The 18,412-nt window shown below is 43.8% G+C and overlaps 2 protein-coding genes across 3 annotated transcripts in view; both read left to right on the plus strand.

Moving 5' to 3' along the window:
• Nucleotides 1-12,813, plus strand: part of RBBP5 (RB binding protein 5, histone lysine methyltransferase complex subunit) — a 38,199-nt gene extending 25,386 nt beyond the window's left edge. The window contains exons 11-14 of one of the 2 annotated variants that reach the window (XM_058540241.1): nt 1,208-1,277; nt 1,668-1,897; nt 2,681-2,872; nt 9,244-12,813. In XM_058540241.1, the coding sequence (XP_058396224.1) occupies nt 1,208-1,277; nt 1,668-1,897; nt 2,681-2,872; nt 9,244-9,272 (521 nt within the window). In that variant the 3' untranslated portion in view covers nt 9,273-12,813. The remainder of the gene's footprint in view (nt 1-1,207; nt 1,278-1,667; nt 1,898-2,680; nt 2,873-9,243) is intronic. The other variant, XM_058540242.1, reaches the window with a different exon arrangement.
• Nucleotides 12,814-12,827: 14 nt separating this feature from the next.
• Nucleotides 12,828-14,059, plus strand: TMEM81 (transmembrane protein 81). Its single transcript, XM_058540243.1, has one exon. It carries the CDS (start codon nt 12,830-12,832, stop codon nt 13,679-13,681), a length of 852 nt encoding a protein of 283 aa, XP_058396226.1. The 5' UTR covers nt 12,828-12,829; the 3' UTR covers nt 13,682-14,059.
• The last annotated feature ends 4,353 nt before the right edge of the window (nt 14,060-18,412 follow it).

Below are 18,412 nucleotides of genomic sequence, written 5' to 3' on the forward strand. Positions count from 1 at the left end.
GTATTCATTCTTAATTTGTGTTGAAAATTTGTTTCAGCACTTAGTCTAAAATGTCATTTTTTTTTAAGCTTCCCCAGTTTTGACAGTGTTTCAAGAGTCTTCATTTATAAGGCGTTGACCGAGGGCTTACATGGGCATTCTCGGGGCTCAAGCAGCTCTCTTACTGTTTCACTTTGTATTTCCTGACTAATTGCCAACAATTAAATGAGGGTTTCTGTGCAGCACAGGGCAGAGCACCCCTGTATGCTGGGTGCTCAGCTGGTGTCATGTGTTGTGACTCCTTTGTCAGTAAGATGAAGGAAAAGAGCATGGGCTCTGGAGTCACATTGCCTTGGGCAAAATACTTACTCTTGAAACCTGCACTTCCTCATCTGTAAAATAGGGGTAATAATAGAACCCGCCTTGTAGGGTTGTGGGGATAGATGAGGTGATTCATGTAAAGTAGACCATAATGAGCATTCAGGTGTTATTTTCAATTATGATTATCGTCATTGTTGTTTCTATCTCTTGTCTTCTGAACTTCTGGATAGAAAGCTCCTTGAGTATGAAGAGTTGACTTTTCTCTCTGTGGTGTCTAACAGGGCTTTACGTATGGTAGGGATTTGTGTGTATGAATGCTTGGTGGCCCAGTTGGCAGTGTCAGTGAGTAATTAATGCCACAGGCCACTGACTGCTGGGCCACTTGGTGGTGCTGGGAATCAGGGAGTTGGCATTGAGGCTGATTCTTTCCAGCTTAAAAGTGCAGTTCCTCACTTTTGTGATATTAGATAACATGCTTCATATGTCTTGGGAAGGTGACCAAGATGCAGCATATTCTGGACTGCGCTGGTGTCACTATATTCCTTGAAGCCTTCCCAGACTTCCATATAAGTTGTTACTCCTGCTTGTCTCCTTAGCACATTGCGCATACCTTTCCTGTAGCACTTACTGTATTGAGTTGAAATTGTCTGTTTATGTCTGCCTCCCCAGTTAGACCAGGAAGCTTTTACTGAAGAACCATTCCCAACTTTCTTGGGCATCACTCTATTCCCAGTTCCTCGCATGTGGTGGAAATTCAGCACATATTTGTTGAATGATTAAGTAAAATGAACTGTTTGATTTCCCTCCTTTGTTTCTCCTGAATTTCAGTTTATGAAAATCGTTAAGCTACAGGTAAAAAGCAGTTTTCCACGTCTTCTCACACCTCTGCTGTGTTTCTGTTCTGCAGGGGCTGATGCTGCAGAGGATGAGGAAGTGGATGTCACCAGTGTGGACCCTATTGCTGCCTTCTGTAGCAGGTGAGCCACTGCTGGAGGCTAGACCTCGGGATGCTCCTCCTCCTCAGTCTCTGGTGTTGACTCCTCAGTTCCCCCTGGCTCTCCCTTCACTTCCTTCTGCTTATTAGCTCAAAGAGATTGCTCCTTTGGTATACAGGGAATCTCTTCCTTTCTCCCCTGATAGAAAATCTTAGGAAACTGAAATAATTCATTTAAACATTTATTTTTACTACTGATTTTATTCATCATGTTGTCTGATTTCCCTTTATTCATCTTGGCTTTCTTAAGGTTCTAGATCCAAACCTGTTGCTTATGGTTAATATGGGTGATTCTGCCCTAGAGGAAGGATTCATGGTTTAAGCAACTGTCTCCTCTTTTTTCTAATCCCTTGTCTGATCCTGTTCCAAATAGTGATGAAGAGCTGGAAGATTCAAAGGCTCTATTATATTTACCCATTGCCCCTGAGGTAGAAGACCCAGAAGAAAATCCTTATGGCCCCCCACCAGATGCAGTCCAAACCTCCTTGATGGACGAAGGGGCTAGTTCAGAGAAGAAGAGGCAGGCTTCAGCAGATGGGTCCCAGCCACCTAAGAAGAAACCCAAAACAACCAATATAGAACTTCAAGGAGTACCAAATGATGGTAAGAGCTGCATCTTTGTTGCCCAGTAGACACCACTTTTCGCTGTCCAGCACGATCTGGTAATTTTTGTTTGAGTGATTTTACCTTAAAGGAATTTTCCCCCGAGTCTTTTTTATAGACTTTGTATATACTTTACAAACTTACGACTTTGTAATGATTTCATCTGCTTTCACTTCTCTTTTAAAATGGGGAGATTCTGTCCTCAGTACTTTGCCTAAGATGACTCACTTTAAGTCTTCTGACATCTGCTCAGTTTGTTTCGTTATACCTCTCTTCTCCCCTCCCCGAGATTCTGTTGGATGGTAAAGTCCTAGGCAGACTTGGACAGTCTTTTCATTTCTTCCTACCCACTCTTACGGTCTGACTCTGAAAGCCTTTATAATCACGTGGTAGAGTCAGGATTCTTACCCTGGTCTGTCTAGTTCCAAAGCCCATTCCCTGTCTGTTCTCACATACCAGAGTGCATGCATGCATTCCACTTCTGGCTTGGTGTGTATAGTATCAGTCTGTCTTTCAGCTGCCTTTTCAGTTTAGAGCTGCTCTGGCTTGGTGTGAACCATATAGGCTAGGTATGCCCTTTGGCCAAGCAACTATTTCTCAGTGGTCATTCTTTTATAGTTTTATAAATAATTAGCAAAGCAAATTTTTCTCCTTGTATTAGTGGATCTGGGACACAAGAGCAATATTATTTGCTTATGGATTGGTGGCATGCCATGTGCTTAGTTGGGGTGATGGGTCTGGTGGTGTGTGTATTCCTTTCCATGCCTATCTGTCCTTTTACAGAAGTCCATCCACTACTGGGTGTGAAGGGGGATGGCAAATCCAAGAAGAAGCAAGCAGGCCGGCCTAAAGGATCAAAAGGTAAAGAGAAAGATTCTCCATTTAAACCGAAACTCTACAAAGGGGACAGAGGTTTACCTCTGGAAGGATCAGCGAAGGGTAAAGTGCAGGCGGAACTCAGCCAGCCCTTGACAGGTAAGGACGCGTTGGGAGTGCTGCCTGGCTTGCTTCGTGGCCTTGCTTTGTACAGCCCCTGACTCCATTTAGCTGCAGCGTCTTTTTCCTTCCTTTTCTCCTTTTTCCCAGTAGCCGATATTCCCTGAGTTTTAAGTTGCTGCCAAGGGCAGGCTAAACCAGATGTGGCTTAATTCAGTGGCTCGTAGTCTTGGGTCTACAAATAGGTTTCAGGGGATCTACATTCCCTTGATATTATATGCAAAATATTATGTGAATATTTTTGTGGGGAAGATGCCCATACCATTCATCAGATTCCTATAGGAATCCATGACCCAGAAAAGCGTAAAAACCCCTGGTTTAATTCGCTTTTTCATCTGTATTGGCTCCTAGGTTTATTTTGTTTTGCCTCAGATGAAAGAGCCAGACGAATAACCAGAAATAATAAGCTTGCTTTATACAGCCCCTGACTGTTCAACTGTAGCATCTTTTCTCTCTCTCTTCAAGTTGTTCAAATCAGGAGGTGGTTTTTTCCTCTCTCACAGTAGTCCAGAAGCAATAGTGAGGTTGTTAGTAGTATCGTCACGTTAAGGAAGAAGATGAGGTGTTTTGTTATTTCAAACAGGAAGAGATTACCAAAAAGACAAACTATAGTATCTGTGTAGCTTTTTAACACCTAAGCCTCTTGAAACTTACTGAGTTTTCTCACTTTTATGTGATTGAGGGATTTTTTACTGAGGGATGGAGAACGATTTCAATTTCCTATCAAATACTTGTGAATCTAGGCTAAATGTTCTCTTGTTTGGAAAATAATAATCAAATTAGAGTCCATTTCTATTCAGACGTTGTTGGGTTTTGGAAATTTTTTGTTTTGTTTTATATATTTGCACTGCTTTAATACAATAATATAGTATTCTCAGTTTTCTGTGGCCAGGTCAGTAGACTCAGAGGCAGGACTGATAAAATATCAGTGGTTGTATTCAGCTTTTTTTTCCTTTGTTTTAAAATTTTAATTTAAATGTTTTAATCCAAATATGATGATATGCACTAGCATGCAAGAATTTCTTAAGTCAGTTAATCATTGTGAATGTGAATGCTCTTCTATAGAGAAGCTGACACAGACTCAATTACTCATCATTTTGGGTATTCTGCCTCAAACTCGCTAGATTTAGGCCTTAGTTTTTACAGCCCAGCACTATAGCACTGAGCACCAGTGTTTTCTCCCAGCGACAGTATTCATGGTGCTCCACTGATAATCAGTTACCACCTCCACATTCAGTTCACCTGAGGCTGTCTATGTATATTTTAAAATAGCCTTAAAGGAGTTATATGGACATTTCCAACAAAGCTTGCAGGTCAGTAATTGATTAATGTAAATCAAAACAATTCTTCCATAACCCACTTCTTGCACAAGCTGATGCCACTTCAGAAGAAACATAATGTCAAGTTTAAATAGATTTTCCTGGCCCAAGGGGCTGAAATGCTTCAGGGTGATTTAAACTGTGGCCAAACATATTGAATTAATTGAAATACTCTAGGACATAGTCTCCCAGCTTCTTCAGAGTCTGTCTGTAATTAATCATTTGCTTTTTAATAGTAAGTATATGATAAACCATTTAAAGTTTTTGAAATCTCAACATCTTCCTCTCTATAATACAGTGATTTCAACTTTTAATTATCGTTGATGTCGTCACTAACAGTAACTATCTTTAGCTAGCATTTCCCAAATTAGGTTTCTGTTGGAGGCACCATGAAGACTTAGATTTACAGCTCAGAGTACAACAGCAGTGGTGTTTCTCAGCTGGGCTTCAAAAATGTCTAAGTAAGACTCAAAATCAAAATGTTGGAAAGTTTACTCAGCCCTAAAGGAATGGGTCTTTTTATTCCCTAAAAGTCTCAAAATACTGAATACAGTTTGCAGTGAAATTTTGAACTATATGTAGAATACATATTTTAGTATTTGTGCAAGTCAGCATTTCAAAGCTCCTGCTAGTAAGAGTGGATACCATTATCAAGGGCCTATTGGAAGTTTATTCCCACTCACTCTGCTGACAAGGTTAAATTAGGTACCAACCTCATTAAAGGCTAGAACTTGTGTCTTGGAATGGCAGGGAGCCTCAAACTAGATTTTTATTTTCTACGTTATTTTTATTAGGCACTTGAGTTGGTCAACCTTAAATAGAGGCAACCATTTTAACAGCTTTACCCTTTAAAAGGACTAGAGGAAACTTTGAGCTAACAGGGCCAACATGTTCTGACAACACACAGGCAGAACAACTGTATAGGTCACTGCAGGCATTTCCCCAGCCTCTTGTGACTGCCTGCATCCACACTGCCCCACGGAATCTACACTGCCCCCGTCCCCTTTTCTCCTCTGTTCTCTGGCCTGGGTGCCTTGACCTTCTCTGAGTGGAAACCTCCAAAATGGAAATGGCCAGATGAAACTCCAGAGTGTGCTGAGGAGCAGGATCATTAAAAACCCTCAAAAGGGGCATTGTGGTTGGCTTGCAGGACTTCCTCAGAAGGATGCATCCAGCTTTATCCACTAGCTGCAGTGTGGCTTGGATCTTTGTGAAGGCTGCAATCTGGGGAGTGGTGACACTGGGTATCACAGATAACTCCGTGAGAAAACTCCCTTTCAGGGCCGGCCCCATGGCTTAGTGGTTAAGTGCACGCACTCCGCTGCTGGCGGCCCGGATTCGGATTCCGGGCGCGCACCAACGCTCCGCTTCTCTGGCCATGCTGAGGCCGCGTCCCACATACAGCAACTAGAAGGATGTGCAGCTACGCCGTACAACTATCTACTGGGGCTTTGGGGAAAAAAAAGGAGGAGGATTGGCTATAGATGTTAGCTCAGAGCTGGTCTTCCTCAACAAAAAAAAAAAAGAGAATTAGTGTGGATGTTAGCTCAGGGCTGATCTTCCTCACACACACAAAAAAGAATATGTGGGGCCGGCCCGGTGGCGCAAGCGGTTAAGTGCGCGCGCTCCGCTGCGGCGGCCGGGGGTTCGCTGGTTCGGATCCCGGGCGCGCACCGACGCACTGCTTGGTAAGCCATGCTGTGGCGGCGTCCCATATAAAGTGGAGGAAGATGGGCACCGATGTTAGCCCAGGGCCGTCTTCCTCAGCGGGAAAAAAAAAAAAAAAAAAAAAGAGGAAGATTGGCGGATGTTAGCTCAGGGCTGATCTCCTCACAAAAAAAAAAAAAAAAAAGAATATGTTACTAGAATAAATTTAAAATAAAAAAAAAAAGAAGACGACTCCCTTTCAAGATAGCCTGTCATAGCTTTTGTGTGGGATTCTTTGGGTGAGGGTGGGGCTTTATCCAATACCGTGTTCAGCTTGGAGGGCCCAGAGCAGGCAAAGGCTGGCTGGCACGCACTGTTGATTTTCAGTAAAAAGCAGCATGCAGTCATTGTAGATTTTTCACCAGGTATTAAGAAATGAAATCTGATCCAGAATGCCTGAGGCTGAACCATCTTTAAAAATCAATTCAGTCTGAGGGTTGTATTTGTAGATTCAAGGCTTTGTGGACCTCCCCTCCCCCCAAATGCCCTACTTTTGCATTAAAGCCAAATTATTTGAGGGCAGGATTATAAGTGTAGGCTGTGTAACTGCTCAAGTTAGATGGATGACTACTGTTAATATCTACAGTTGACCAGTTACTGAAGAAACTGTTCAGTAAGCCCTGATTAGCTCTGACAAAGGTGCTGTTGCATGTTGCAACAGGAGATTATGCATTTCAAGGGAAGGTTGGAAGACACATAGACCACTATAGAAATAATCTGGCCACCTGGAATGAGGGGCTACAGAGAATTCTTCCCTGTCCAACAGTTCAACAGTATGGGATAGCACCAGTGGACCCACAGAAGATACACCTGCTGTGATGAGTGAGGACCCATCAGTGAGGCTTGGTGAGGGAAACCCTGAGCTGGGGAGTTTTCAGAAAGGCCTGGTCACAGAGTCAGCACCATCTACCAGATCCGCCTCAATTACCTTATTAAAGATACTCTCTGGAGGACCAGTCCTCAGAACAGAAATTTGAGATGTGAGCAGAACCACCAGTGTCCTGGTTGCCCTGTGGCTGCTTCAAGGATTGCCCAAGAACTAGGTCTCCTTGGCAGTAAACATCATTAGTAGCAAGTGTGACGGGGTTTTGGTCTGTCACATCCATGGTCTAAAGTGTAAAGGCCTCGTGGGAGCGGGAGCATGAAGGGTTTGGTGTGGACCTGGGTCTGTTGGGGTCGCAGAGGCCAAGGCGAACAGAGGCGCCTGTGCTAGGGGTGGACAGGCACTGTGCAGATTCTCTTGCATGCGGCTGCACCACTGCCCTCCTGGTGCCGGCCCACCCCCCAGGTCTCTGAACCACCTCCTCTTCACTGACTGAATTGGTGCTTGTTTTAAATGCTTGGTAGTGAGTGAGGGTTTTTTTTCCCCTCTTCCTTCCTTTTTAATAAATGATCAGTCTCTCAAAAGACTGATTTATGAGTTCCTGCTAAAATCAGATGGCTAGTTGGATATTATGTCTCATTTTCGATGATCTTATTAGCTAAGGTAATGTTTGAAATCAATAATCCAGTGTTTTCTTAGGCTTGGCTGCTATTGGGAGGTACCAATAACAGCTGCTCATCATGAGCTGAATTTTTCTTAGTTTCATATTACTGGAGATTTCCTTTATGTTGCAGCCAAATAATGTGTCGCCTTGGGGCAGAGTTTTCAGTAGCCGGGGAGGTCTTGTGTTGCTGTGACTGTGTCTCTCACCTTGCTCATGGTGTTGCTTGCTCTGGTTTGGTTTGTTGCCTGATGCCTCAACAGCCCTTTTTTTTGGTCTGTTCACGTGAAGGAGGACGATATCGAAACGTGAACTGACCTTAGATAATCAGTACAGTGTAGCTCGTTAGTCATCTTAGTGCTCATTATTAATGCTGTGGATGTGTGATCAGACCACTTTTTCCTGTCATGATTTAGGTTTAAAATGTCAGTGTTGTGTTCCTTTTTAAACTCTTGAAACTAGATTGGTCAGATGGCCAGCCCGTGGCCCAGTGGTTCAAGTTCCACGTGCTCCGCTTCGGTGGCCCGGGTTTGCAGGTTCGGATCTACTCCACTCATCGGCCATGCTGTGGAGGCGTCCCACATACAAAGTGGAGGAAGATTGGCACAGATGTTAGCTCAGGGCCAACCTTCCTCAAGCAAAAAGAGGAAGCTTGCCAATGGGTATTAGCTCAGGGTGAATCTTCCTCACCAAAACAAAACAAAACAAAACAAAAACTACATTGGTCAGGGTGCCTATGGGAACCAGCAGTGACACTAACCTTCGGGTGGCAAAGGCATGGTATTGAGTCCTGTGCAGTAGATTCTTCTATCTCAGGATTCTTTTTTTAATCAACTCAGGAGGTTAATTATTATGATTTATGGTGAGAGAGATCTGAAAAACAGGTGCTAAATCAACTTTCTATCTTACTGATCTATATAAAGTTTAAATTTAATTTTTAACAATGTAGCCTCCAAGGAGAGTTTGTATCCAAGGAGAGTTTGTATCTTCTAATTTCAGTCTGTTCTCAGGCAACTGGGAATATTTTTTTATTACCAGTTTTCATCTGTGCTTGAACTTAAAAATGAGGTTAAAAGCAGAGTTTAGAAATGGGCACTTTTCTTTCGTAACTTGGGGAATTATTTTTTAACCATTTACCTTCAAGTGGCATGTTCTTCCCCGTTCCTGATGAATCTGGGAGGATTTTCTTCACCTTGTTCTCTTTTTACACTTCCTAGTTAATATTTCACAGCAGCCCATTTAAGGATGTCCCTCAGAGGTTGAACAGCTTCTATGGAATAATCAGGGAAGTGTTCATTTGATTTTACTGTTTAGGATTTTATTTATTGATCAGTTGTTGGCGCGTAGAAATGCCGACAATGGTTTTCATTAACATTTCACCGTATTTGGGATTCTAAGGTGATGAGGTTGTCACTTACGGAACAGGGCTGCTTGGAAAAGGGTTAATCATAGGGACTACTTAGTCTAATAGATGAGAGATGTAGTACCGTAGAATTTCCTTTCCTTTCCTTACTGCACTTGTTGGATTGTAAAGCATTATTTGTTAACACCTTGGAGAATGGTTAGCAGCTTAGAAGATGTGTAGAACTCTAGTCATTTTGCCTTTTTTCCCCTTTAGGGCAGTACTGAGAAAAGTATTTGGGTGGGGGTTTGGGATTTGGGTTTTTGTTGCTTCAATAAAGAGTAATTGGGAGTTTGAGTTGGTTCTAACTTAAGGGGGGACGTTCTTAGCCCACGTATGCGTGTAATGCGTAATCGTGCACTCAGCAATATTTCGTTCTTGTGAGTAACTGGTCTCACTCGATGCTAAAAGAAGTCTTTTTGTGTCTAATCTCTTTAGCAGGGGGAGCAATCTCAGAACTGTTATGAAGACCCTTGAAGTTCTTCGTTTTTCCCTACTTTGCCATCATGTGGCCTCTGGACACCGTGGTCAGTCATTTGAGATTGACTTTAATTTAAAACAAAGGCCTCTGCTGCCCACCCAGGAGGTGGAAGGAGTGAATTTTATGTTTGAATGAAGAAGTGAATTATGGAAGAAGAGTATACGTCCCTTCTCTTTCAAGCATAAGTCCAAATAGGCTCTCAGGAACGAGGATTTGTGAAGACGTCAGATGGGAGTTTTGACTCATTTGAACTTTAATACTTAAGTTGCTGGAGAAAAGATACCTGTTTTGCTCAACTAATTTTGTTGTACCCAGCATCGTTTCCTGTCTCCTATTTGCCTTCCATCCTCAGTGCATGTCCTTGAGTGACTTGTCCTAGCTGAAATTCTGCTACCGGTATCCAGAAAAACTTCTATTGCCTCGTCTTTCTCCCTTTTTTAAACTTACCCTCTCACGAGATACCTCCTGTATTTCCATTTGGTGTACAAAGGATGGGCAGAGAAGAAAGTGCTTGAAAGATTTCAAGTTTTCAGAAAGGGAAGAAAGATAAGAAAGTTCCCCTTTTCTTCACAGGCCGGGTTTGGCTTGGGAGTGGGGCCATGAGATGTCAGGGTGTCACTTTGTTTCCTTTCGGTGCATGTTCCCCTCCGGCGTTGGTTCATTCTCATTGATCATGGTTTTTGAAGATAGCTAGTTCCATCTGTCTCCAGCGAAGAATCATCAGTTGTTGATCTTGCTTTCCCTGTGCTGGCTTCCAGAGATGGAAACAGACGAGGCGTCTCCTGACAAGCTACTCTTGCACTGGGTTGGGAGTGTAAGCCAGGACTAGAGGAAGACCGTCCAGGAGCAGGGCAGCAACAGCACAGTGCAAATCCAAGATCGAGCAAAGTTGTTTTATCACTGCTGTGGCTCTCTGCCCTTCCATCAGTCATTGCATTCTTCCCTTGTTTCCATGCTCCTTTTCCTTCCACGGTATTTTCAGTCACTTCCTTTCTGTGAAAGGTTGCTTAGCTTTTTAAAAAATTTTTAATTTTTACTTTTGCTGTTCTTTATATAAAAAGTAGCAGATTAGATGGATGTGTACATTAGGTGTTTGAAATTGTCTGAAAATCCAGAGTCAAGAGCCAGGTGTGGCAAGGGCTCACTCAGGTCTCTGAGCAGAGCTTTCAGCTGACCAGAAGTGCTTCATCGGGATCGTCACGTTCACAGTATTTTCCAAGGAGAGTTCAAACACTGTGCTTATTGTGAAATCTCTCATCAGCTGTGGATGCTCCTATAGGTAGCCAGACACATTGATTACCTTTCGGATTTTAGGATAGAAATCCAAGTAGAACACATCAGTAAGAGCCTGTTTCTCCCATCCCATCTTCTAGAATCACAATACTCAGTAACTGAAGTAAGAGCTCTCCTTGAGTCTGTTGTAAAATGTCTATATTTTTAGATGCCACTACTTTTTTCTAAAATGCTTGTTTTGTGAATTTCATTTCATATTTCACTTCAGACCAGTGGTTGAAATTGGTAGGTCTCTCCTGAGACCTGTTTCTATTTTGCAGACATTCTTTCCATTCCTTGTCTCTCTGGACTGTCCACTGCATTAGTGCGCAGACTGTGTGATACAGAAGGTTTCTGCCTTGTCCCCGTGTGCATGGTAGCTCGTGTCCTCTACCTGTGCATGTGGATGTTTGTGCTGTGTCCACCTCCGCAACTGGCCACAGGGAAGATCAACTTCAGCCCTGTCAGATTGTCCCTGGCAGCAGCTACTAATAATTATTCATGCTTTGGAATTTTTTTCAGTTCTTAAAACCCTTTGTCCATTTCAGTTTCATTTTCTCAATTTGTACAATATATGCATATTCTCTTCTTCCCTTTTGTCACCCGCCCCGTTTTGTTTTTTAATGTTCTCTAGTTTTGTACAAGATGAGACTTAGCCTTGGGTACTTCTTGCTGAAGCTTTAATGCGTTGTAAATAAAATTGGATGTTTATTAAAGAACAGGGGTAGGTGCTTGTTTGTAGACACTGGTCACATCTCAAACTCACCAGCCACTTTGCCATGTACGATGGAGAAATGCGCTTACTCTGTTGATGTGAGATCTTCTTTCTGTTTGGAAATACAGAGCTGGGAAGGGTAGTGGGGGTCAGGTAGTCCAGATTTCTGCCTCTAGACAAGATTATAAATAAACGATTTAAACAAAAAGTTGGTGTTAAAAAGATCATCTAGGAACGATCTCTCTTCAAATTCTGTAACTCAGTATAAGTGTGTGTACCTACTCTGTAGAGGCCACAGTGCCTCGAGGCCTTCTGGAGGTTACAAAAACGCATGCGAAGAGGTTCCTGCCTTGCAACGATCTTTCTTGAAGTTTAAGTGCAGTTAAATTCCTCTGTATTAGCCTTCTCCCCGCTGCCTTGATTAAATAGCTTCGAAATCCATTGAATACTCATCGTCTCCTAAAGAATAAGATGTTTCATAAAGTTTCTGTCTTTGATTTTAATCATCACCAAATCTGAGTTGGTATTTACTAATCTTTTTTGTCACATGACTGAGAATCTGTCTTTGACATCATAGCGGTTTCCTAGCAACCTTGGCCCCAGTGAATGGTGAGCTCCTCTGTTCTAGAGGGTGAAGGGAGTAGGCCGAGAAGCAGGGAGAATGAGGTGTCCTCTCCCCCAGAGTAGACCCTTGGTGCCCTTGGGGAGGAGGAGTGCCTGGCAAGGGGAGAGGCGCTGCGTTGGATATTGCCTGTCTTGCTGATCAACATTCAGATTCTAAAAGGGCTCTGGGCCCTTATCTTCATAAATTTTCATTTCTGTTTAAAATTCCTTATACATGAACAGGGTTTCACACTTTATAAAGTGTTTTCATGTACAGTTTTATCACATGATGCTCCAAGTGACCTTCCTGCAATAGGCAAGGAGGTCTTAATTTACAAAGGAGGAAGTAGAAATAGAAATGCAGGAAGGATAAGTCACTTGCCTCCGAGTCCAGAGTTCTTGATCCTTTTTATAGGAGGTTTAGGAGCATTTAAAGTTAATAATAACTTAATTCAAGTTAATCCTCTCCTTTTTTTAGACTTGGTATTTGATTTCTTATTTGGTCAGATTTAACTGCGATTTTGAAACCTTTTAATTTAGATTCCACAGTTTGGAGGGGAGGGGAAAGGGTGAGGAAGAGTATGGCTTTGCTATGCATTTGAGGTAATTTGGAGATTCGCTTCAGCTTCCGACGTCTTTTCATCTTTGTCTTCCCAAGAGGTGGATTTAAATATTCATTAAAAGGATGTAAAAAGAATGGACTGGTAACGTGGTTGTTGACAAGCAGAGATAATAAAGGAGCAACATTGTGACTTGTTTTCCTGCCCTGTGGCCTCGCCTGTTGATAAGGACTGGACTTTTGTAAGTGGCACTGTTTTGTTGACAGCGCATGCATCCTATCTTTTGACTTTGAAGGATATCTCATGTTGAAGGAATAAGGTTATGATATCGTAAAGGATTCAACTGGAATAGCTTGGGGTGCTGGCTGTGGGTGCTGAGATTCCGACTGAGACATGAAGACTTTGGCCGCTGGTTTCATCCTTGGGAGCCTGGTGTTGGCCTTTTATCTGCCTTTAGTTGTGACTTTACCTAAAACACTGGCCATCCCCGAGAAACTGCAGGAAGCTGTGGGGAAAGTTGTCATCAATGCCACCACCTGTACTGTCACCTGTGGCCTAGGCTATAAGGAGGAAACCGTCTGTGAGGTGGGCCCTGATGGAGTGAGAAGGAAGTGTAGATCTCAGCGCTTGGAATGTCTGACCAATTGGATCTGTGGCATGCTCCACTTCACCCTTCTCATAGGGAAGGAATTTGAGCTGAGCTGTCTGAGTTCAGACATCCTGGAGGTTGGGCAGGAAGCTTTCCGGTTCACCTGGAGACTTGCTCGGGGTATAATCTCAACTGATGATGAAGTCTTCAAACCCTTCCGAGCCAGTTCTCACTTTGTGAAGTTTGAATCTGCTCAGGAGTATGACTCTGGGACCTACCGGTGTGATGTGCAGCTGTTAAAAAACTTGAGACTTGTCAAGAGGCTCTATTTTGGGCTGAGGGTCCTTCCTCCTAACTTGGTGAACCTGAATTTCCATCAGTCCCTTACGGAGGATCAGAAGTTAGTAGATGAGGGCCTGGAAGTGAATCTGGACGACTATTCCAGGCCTCATCACCCACCTTGGAAAAAGAAGGTGGCTGTAGCCTTGGGAATAGGAATTGCCAGTGGTGTGGCTGGCGGTGTGTTGGTGAGCATTGTTCTGTGCAGCGGGCTGAGGGGGAGTTATAGCGGTGCTAGCCTTAAGACCTTAAAAACCTTACTTCTGAAGGGCTGGCTGCCCAGGAAGCTGGATGGGCTGCTCAGGAAGCCAAGCTAGCTTTTCAGGGGAGTATTCTGGCTACCTGATGTGGATTGGCTAAGAGGGAGGGCATCCACTGCCAAAAGACTGAGTGGGGGATGTGGAGAGGGGCAACATCATGGCTGCTGTGGACAAGGATAAACTTAGTGTCCCAGATGGATCTCTTCCTGATCTTCCTGCCCACTAGGTACCCAGGAAACCCGACAGCAGGCATCTCCCCTGATCCTGGGAAGAGTTCTGTCGTCCAAGCTGCATTCATTTTCTGCCCTTTACAACTTGTGTGCCCCCCACCTCTGTCTCCCTTCTTTGGAGCAATATAATCCCGTAGAAGGATGTATTAATAGCATTTCCAGTGAAAATGTTTTTTTTCTCTTCAATAAAAGTTTTTCATAGTAACTGTATGGGGACCTAACCTTTTCTGCTTTTTAGTTAAAAATTTCTTACATTCATTTCAATTGTCATATAATCAGTCTGGCTTTCAGTTTCCTCAAATTTCTTAGAATAGACAGTGAATGGATTGCTGTGTAAGGGGGTATATGCCCATGTGTGGCAAAGCTGAGGTGTTAGTAATGACTTCTGCCTCGGGTATGTAATAGACAGTCACTGAGTGTTAATAAATTGTCTGCCCTCCCTGTACTTCCTAGGTGAAGCCTCTGTGTGCAGTGTTAAATTGATTTCTGGCAAAACACTGGATTCCTAGGTTCTCCTGAACGGTTCCTTGGCTTGCTCCTTGCTCCTGTCCTGTTAGCTGTTTCAGCCCTGAAGCTTGTGTTGCTGGAAGAGTCAAGTGTATTGGTTTCTTATAGCATCCAAGGCCCCCTAAGCCATGACTAGTACCTTCCTTCCTCTGTAGGGAATCCAATCTTAAGACCCTCAGAAGCCATTCAGATTGTGTCTGAGGTAATTGGCTTGTGGAACCATCAGGAACAAGGCTCGTGGCCACCAGCTGAGCTAGTCCGACTGAGAATTCCAGCGTTCCTTCCCTCACTTTTCTCTAGCTGCAGAGGAGGTAGCGGAAACAAGACTTGGACCAGTGGTTCTCCCTTCTAGCTGTGTGTCTCAGTCACCTGGGTGAGCTTTTGAAAAATAACTCCTGAGCCCCAACCCTGAGGATGCTAATTTAGTTTGTATTATGGCCAATGGATCTTTATTATTTCCTCTACTTTTAATTAAAAAAAATTTTCAAACCCTTAGAAAAGTGGAAAGATTTGATAATGCCCATAGATCTTTTACCCTTTTATACCCATAGATTCTTTGTGAATGTTTTACTACAATTATCTTTAAATATATATTGATTTTACTGAACCACCTGAAAGCTAGTCACAGACATTGTGACCTTTACTCTTAAATCATGTGTACATCTCCTAGTAAGGACATTCTGCTGTATCACCACAGCATCTTGATCACACCTAAGAAAATTAACTCCCTAATCTTACGAACAGTTATTTCGTTTTCCCCAATTACTAAAATCTTAGAGCTTTTTAGTGTTTGATCCAGGATCAAATGAAAGTTCACATATTACATTTGGTTCTCTCTCTCAAGTCTTATTTTACAGGGGACTTGTGCATTTTTTGTTGTTTTTTTCACAACATTGATTGTATTGAAGAGTCTAGGTAGGCCAGTTGTCTTGGATAGTGTCTCGCAGGCTGGCTTTGTCATTATTTTCTGATGGTGAGGTTCCTGAGGAATGACTCAGACGTTCTGACAAGAGCCCTCTGTAAGTGACGACATGCATGTGTCGCGTCACCTCGGGTGACCCGCGATTGATGCTGAGCCTGGTCATTTGTTTGAGGTGGTGACAGCCAGATCTCTCCAAAGGTGTATATATCTTTTCTTTGTGATTAATAATCTGTGGGGCCGTACTTTGTGATTATGTGGTTTTCTGAAAACTGTTCACAAGTGTCTTCGGCATCCATTCGTGATCCTTGCCTTATTACACAATGGGGATTGCAAAATGGTGATTCTTTAAATTCATCACTTTTATATTTATTAGCCTGCATTTTTCTGTAAAGACGAGCTACTCTTTATTCTTTATTTTTGAGGTCTCAGTTGATTCTCTTTTATTCAGAGAATTGTATGTGATCCATTACCGTTGTCATATTTTTGATGTTCAAACTGTCCCCAATTTTGGCAGTAGGTGACCCTTCCAGTCAGCTTTTTTGTTCTTTTGATGTCGTCCCATTTGACTTTGAGCCTGTCCTTGCTTTCTAGTACAAGGTGTCTCAGATCCACATTTGGACTTTCCCTTCTTCAAACCTGAATCTGCTGTTTCTCCAAGGGACTCTGGTCCCTTTTGGTGTGGGGAGTGGTATTTTGAAACCAAGATCTGGGTGCTAAATGTGCTCATTGCCACTGCAGAGTCATTGCTTCTAGGCCCTTTCAGTGTCCTAGATATAGATAAATCATGAGTTCAAAGCATCTTTGTTTTTCAGAAGCTTTACAGGTAATTCTGATACATAGTGGAGGTTGAGAATCGTTGGCTTAAGCCCATGCATAGGGCGTCTTTACTATTGCTCATATTTTGAAAAGATCTTAAATTTTCTACATACTCTTTCCCCCATTCTCTCTGCCTCAGAGGGGAGGAATCTCAGAAGACCTGGGTTCTGGTCCTGTTTCTGTTATCGACTGTGTAATGGCACAAGCTAACTGACCCTTTATGGTCCTCATCTTTGAAACACATGATTGTGAGGATCAAGTGAGATACTCTTAAGTAAAGCTGCTTTGTAAACTATGAAGGACTGGGCATGAGAGAGGGAGTGTTATTATTGAAGCATATTAGTTCCGTGCCGGACAGTTTGCTGAAGCAGTCAGGAGAGAGCTTTCTATACTTTAAAAGAACGCCATAAAACATTAATATCTTTGCATGTAATGAACTCAATACTACATTGCTGAAGAGGGAGGAGGACTGAGGGGTACGGTTTCCCATTTTACAGATGGAGAGACTGAGACCCAAGAAGAGGTAAGTAACTTCTCCAGCATTCTATTGCAAGCCAGTCATCAAGCAGGGGGTGGATTATTGTACAGCTCTAGGTGTGGAGCTCTCTGTGCATTGGGTTCTGGATTTTGACTCTGAGGATGTGAAGGGACTGAACAGTGAAGAGAACAAAGCCCCTCAGATGTCTTAGTCAAGACCAAAACCCAGGTCAGTTCATTGAGTTCTATGCATGGGATCTGCCCGTGGAGGGTCAAGGAGATGCTGACTGGACTAAAATTTTGGTTCTAGAGTGGCCAGTGCTCCCAGCAGCCCCTTTGGGGGCAAAGTGGAAGGGATGAGCCTGTGGTGGTATCATCCTGCTGCCCGTGCTGGCTCTTGGGGGCTTGCTGTCAGCCTGGGCTTCTCCTGCTGAACAGGCCCTGGGCACAGAGCTAAGCACTGAGTAGTGGGCCTCTGCTTGCCTTCGTCCCCCTCTTCCCTGACGAAGGCTGTAGGCGCAGTGAGCGTGGAGCGCTACCTGCTTTGCACTGGAAGAACTGAACACTTGCAAGGCCACGTAAGTGTGTTGCTGCACACGTCCCAGATGTAATGGAAGTCTGATAAGTGTTTGTTGAATGTGTGAGAGAATGTTGCAACTGGAAGATGTGATGAGAAAATTCTTTTGGTTGCTGTGAGCAGAGACTAGAGGCACCTTTTCCTGGGGGCAGCGGGGGGCAGGTGGGGGGTGGAGGTGATGTCACTATGTCTCCGCAGGGAGAGGACTTCCATTGGGTACCATTGAGTCAGTGCCTCAAATGTCTTAAACTCAGGGAACTTGGAAGCAGTGCATCACACGAGCACTGTTGACTCTGCAGTGTTAGGTAGAGCCAGCTCAGGCCAGCAGAATGCCTGCTTGTGCTCTGCTTGGGCATGCCTGTAAGTCTCTTGGCTTAATTTTCCCCTCCCAGGACTGAATGGAGCAGTGTGGACTGTATGTTGTGACTTCCTCAGAGCTGGCTGTGGAGGGTGAAGATGGACTGGATCAAGGCCTGGGGTTAGAGAGCTGGACAGGAGGTCTGGTTTAGCCTGAGGATCAAACACCCACAGTGCGGCCAGCTGCCTCAGCAGGTTGAGAAACCATCTTTATTTAAGAACTGCCTGCTACCAAGTCAATAAATAACGACCGTTACAAGAAGTGTAAGAGAGACAAACAATAGTCCAGTGGGAGTGGTTCCATTTTAACAAAAACAGTCAAGTCAGTAGTCCGACAAAGCCCCAGGCTTTGCCCAGCTGTGAGCTTTTCTAAGCTCTGCAGGCCCTGGATGGGTGGGTAAGTTGGAGTCTGAGGGCCAAGGCCGCTGCACCCTAAGGGTGCTAGGCTTCCAGGGGCTCTGGGTACCCCTCTCTCACCCATTATTTTCTTCTCCAGTTTCCCTTTATTGTTCTGCCTTCCCAAAGCCTGTGACCATATGTACAGCTACCAGGTACCTCTTTCCATGGAACTCTTTGAAGTCCCTTAAAAATGCCTGTCTAATCCCTCACACCACTCCAGGAGCCTCTCTGGCAACCTTGTTCATCCCCAGGACGAAGCCCAGGTGAGGTCTGACCCAGGGAAATCGGGCGTCACACCTGGGCTCAAACCCAGGTTTGAAGATACTGCTCTCCCTCTGACACAGAAGAGCCAGTGGGCAGTCACATTCTGAGACCTGGAAGAGACAAGTCCTCTAGAGGGGGAAGAGGGAGAGAGTCAGACATTCTTAGCCAGCTTGGCTCTTGTCCAGAGTGTGGACTAGGTGGCTCCTGGGACTGCCAAGAGGCAGTGTGTGCGGGGAACA

The sequence above is a fragment of the Diceros bicornis genome, chromosome 4 (assembly GCF_020826845.1).
Source record: "Diceros bicornis minor isolate mBicDic1 chromosome 4, mDicBic1.mat.cur, whole genome shotgun sequence".
NCBI classification, from domain to species: domain Eukaryota; kingdom Metazoa; phylum Chordata; class Mammalia; order Perissodactyla; family Rhinocerotidae; genus Diceros; species Diceros bicornis.

Excerpts from the sequence above, each read along its gene's own strand:
- TMEM81 (XM_058540243.1), top strand. The coding sequence starts at position 12,830 with ATGAAGACTTTGGCCGCTGGTTTCATCCTTGGGAGCCTGGTGTTGGCC.